Source organism: Anomaloglossus baeobatrachus, unplaced genomic scaffold, assembly GCF_048569485.1.
Source record: "Anomaloglossus baeobatrachus isolate aAnoBae1 unplaced genomic scaffold, aAnoBae1.hap1 Scaffold_398, whole genome shotgun sequence".
In the NCBI taxonomy this organism is placed as follows: domain Eukaryota; kingdom Metazoa; phylum Chordata; class Amphibia; order Anura; family Aromobatidae; genus Anomaloglossus; species Anomaloglossus baeobatrachus.
The window spans coordinates 288,717-292,430 of NW_027443317.1; the positions used below are offsets into that span (position 1 = coordinate 288,717).

The 3,714-nt window shown below is 36.2% G+C and overlaps 1 protein-coding gene across 1 annotated transcript; it reads right to left on the reverse strand.

Moving 5' to 3' along the window:
• Positions 1-382: 382 nt before the first annotated feature.
• LOC142276406 (uncharacterized) lies at positions 383-3,671 on the reverse strand (the record flags this gene model as incomplete). The annotated part of the gene is made up of 1 exon (XM_075332606.1): positions 383-3,671. A coding segment is annotated over one exon (3,289 nt), but the record flags the coding sequence as incomplete, so codon positions are not given.
• Between the last annotated feature and the right edge of the window lie 43 nt (positions 3,672-3,714).

Genomic DNA, 3,714 nt, shown 5'->3' on the forward strand with positions numbered 1-3,714 from the left:
AATTTAGTATTCTTAAAATAGTTTATTGGTTTAAGAATGACAAATAGAACAAACAATTTTATTTTCAATAATTTATTAGATAATGAATTGGTTTCAAACTATCAATACATATATTTCATATACTATAAATGGTTACAATTTTTTTTGTATGAGAGGAAAATGAAAGGATGGGAGGGGTAAGAATATTTTATTAGGGAAGAAAGCAGGGGAACAATGAGGTAAGTGGGTACTATGGAAAGAGGTTGTGGAAACATTCCTGGTTATTTAGTTCATGTTAAATATTTTTATGATCGGTGATTAATATGAACAGTTTTAATAGATGAGTCTAATGTTTAATGATGTCCATGGCTTGTAATGAAAGAAGGTTATGAACAGTGTAAAGTTAATTAAAAATATTTTTATACACCACATTTTGTGTAAAGATCTTTTCACTCTCTTTAAGTAACTTTCCTTGTAAAGGTGTGTCAAGAACTTGTACTTTGACGTTGCATCTCATTGTCACTCTTGAAAACGCAACGTACAGTTGTCCATGGCCAAAAACTGGTTCAGGTAGATATATGCCAACACGGTGTAGAGTTTGGCCTTGTGACTTGTTTATTGTCATGGCAAATGCAGGTTTTAGGGGAAACTGACGACGGCGAAGTTTAAATGGAAGGCGAGTGTCTGAAGGACATATATCAATACGTGGAATTAACACTTCCTTTTCTTTAGCTGATCCAGTGATGACTCTTGCTTGAATAAGGTGTGAATACATTCCAGTCACAATAAGGCGCGTTCCATTACATAGTCCTTGTTTGGTATTTAGATTCCGGAGCAACATAACAATGGTTCCAATTTTAAGTTGAAGTATGTGGGATGGCATTCCTGATGGTGTTACACTGTTTAAAAATTCAACGGGATAATGTTCACGTTCATCTTCATTATCTACATCGATTGAATCATCACTTTTGTACAACTTATATTCACCTGGCATGCGATCCATTACACGGGAATTTAGTAGAGTAACGTCTTCATTTTTGGCACAGAGAATTGCATAGGAAGAGGCTTTGTTAACATTGTTTTTGTCGTTAATATCAATGTTCAAACGTTGTCCAAAAACCTCAGTTACAATGCAGTCTTTACATAACATGTCTTCAGGTATTTCTATAATGTCTTCTCCAAGGTTATATTGATTGGTAAGTTCACCGTTACCAAGTTTCAGAAGCCATTTGCTGTAATCTGGATCAGTAGATCGCATGTTGTTAATTAGTTGGAGTTTGGTAAAGTTTTTCCAAAGTTCTGACATTTTTAAGCTGGACTCAATAATATCTGTTCTTGTTCCACTTGGTATAACTGGAAGGCATTGTCGAAAATCTCCCCCAATAACAAACACTTTTCCACCAAATGGAATTACATTTTTTTCTGCTACCTTTGTGGTCATTACTTCACGTAGAAGTCTGTCAATTAAGGTCAAAGCATATTTGGAGGCCATAGTGCATTCGTCAATTATTAAAAGACTTGCATTTTGTAAAAGTTTTCCTGCTACTGTATCTTGTTTGATTCGTGAAACGGATATTTCATTGACTGGAACTGGGATGCCAAATAGTGAATGCATAGTGCGACCTTCGTTTAATAGATTTGCTGCAATACCTGTTGTAGCAGATGTCAACACTTTTTTTCCCAACCCTCTAACGTGATGTATTAAAACATCATAAAGGTATGTTTTGCCGCTTCCTCCAGGACCGTCAATAAAGAAACATTTAGGGTTCGCATTTCCTTGGTTAAGAATGGCACTTAAAATGGTGTCATATGCAATTTGTTGTTGTTCATTTAAGGAGATTCTCAGCTCTGTTGCTAACAATAATTCTGAAGATTCATTATACTGCGGAGCTTGTGGAAGTTGTATTTCAGGGTGTGGCAAATTAAAGTCAGCATACGTTTTTCCATGTAGTAATAAAATATTTTGGACATCTTGCATGGCGTAAGCTTCACATTTGCAACAATGACCAGTTTGGTTGTGAAGATGTAAGCAGTAATCTTCAATTAGATTTTCTTTGAAAAGTGTCCAAAGTTGATCAGGGTTTGTAGGGGGGCCAAACACGCAAATGTAGGCAAACAATTCACGAAGTTGCTTAGGCATATGTAGGGTTACTGCGTCTTGTAAAGTAAGTTTCCAAACTGTATCATCAAATAGAAGTCCCAAAGCCAAAGCTGCAGCTTTAAATGTATCATGTAATACTCCATGAACGGTTTTTAAATGGTTATAACTTGTAGCTCCTCTGACATGCAGTAGTAAGAGGCGAAGGCAATATCTTTCTTGATCTTTGAGACTAACAGTATACATGCGTCCAATTATTGTGCTTACTCCACGTAGTCTTGGATTCCAAGTTTTTTTCCAAACATAATGCTCTGGAATCTCTCGATACAAATATTGCCTTGCATTTTTATCTCGTTGGTTTAGCAAAAACCATTCTAGTAATGTTGAGGTTGTGGTTAAAGTTTTGGACACATCTTCGACTTGAGCATCTTCAAAAAAATAAAGTTGTTGTTGATGTGGTAAATGAATAGCTAATCGTATAATGGCATGGGACTGTGAATGCATTGGAAAGGCAAATATTCGCCACGCAGCTTCGGGAGCACTGACATATCTTGAGTCTACAAAAGTTGAAGATTCATCATGGTTCAGAGTTTTCTGTTGGATTTCGACATTAGCTTTGTCATGGCCTTTGTAGATATACTTAAAAAGATATTTAACACTTTTGATTGAACCACAGATTTCCACGTTGATGTGACAGTTGTAGCGTTTTAGTAGGTATGGATTGTATGGAACTATCCATGAGTTATTGATATGTTTATTTTTGTGAACAATGTTCTCAATATCTTGTCGTCGGTATGATGGGTAGCCATCTAAATCTTTAACAGTGTGCTGTTTTAAGTCCTTTGGAAATTTTTTAGTACATTTTCCATTTTGCATGCATGGACTTGCTGGATTAAGAACTCCACATGGACCATGAACCATATGAGACACTACAATGTCATAGAGCTCTGGATATTGTTGTTGGTTAGGAATCTCAGCCCATACTATGTTGTCGATGTCTTCCTCAGTGTGAATCTTAGAATTGGTGTCTAAGATAAGGAGAATATGTGCATGTGGTAGACCTCTTTTTTGAAACTCGATGACATGAACCATTGCTATGACTGTTCCAAACAGGCCATTTTTGATGTCTTGTAAAAGGCTTTTTAGTTTTAGCCGAAATATGCGTGCAACTAAGTCAGGCCTATGTTCTACGTGTTGCCATGGTTCCAGATGCTCGGTGATTTCAACCCATTTGGGATTACAGGTCATGGTAACAAAAATGTCTGGTTTTCCATACTTAGTGACTATTGCCATTGCATCTTGATAACGTTGTTGCATGTTGCGGGGGCTTCCTTCAAATGACGAAGGTAGAATAACTGTTTTGCCAATAGGTATTCCCTTTTCAATTGATTTTTGTTGCAAATGTTCTTGAAGAACACAGTAGTCTTCTACTTTGAGGATTTTTTGATTTTGTCTTATGTAATTCAGGCGATTAGCTTCTATTTTAACATATGCATCTACTAAGTACTGTTGTGTTAGTTTTCCACCGTTTAAAATTGGATTAAAGTGATTGCGGACAGAGAGTTGAAAACTGTAGTATTGCAGTTGTGTTATTCTTCTAGTAGTACCTTGTTGTTGTAGGTTTTCATGCCAGCCTT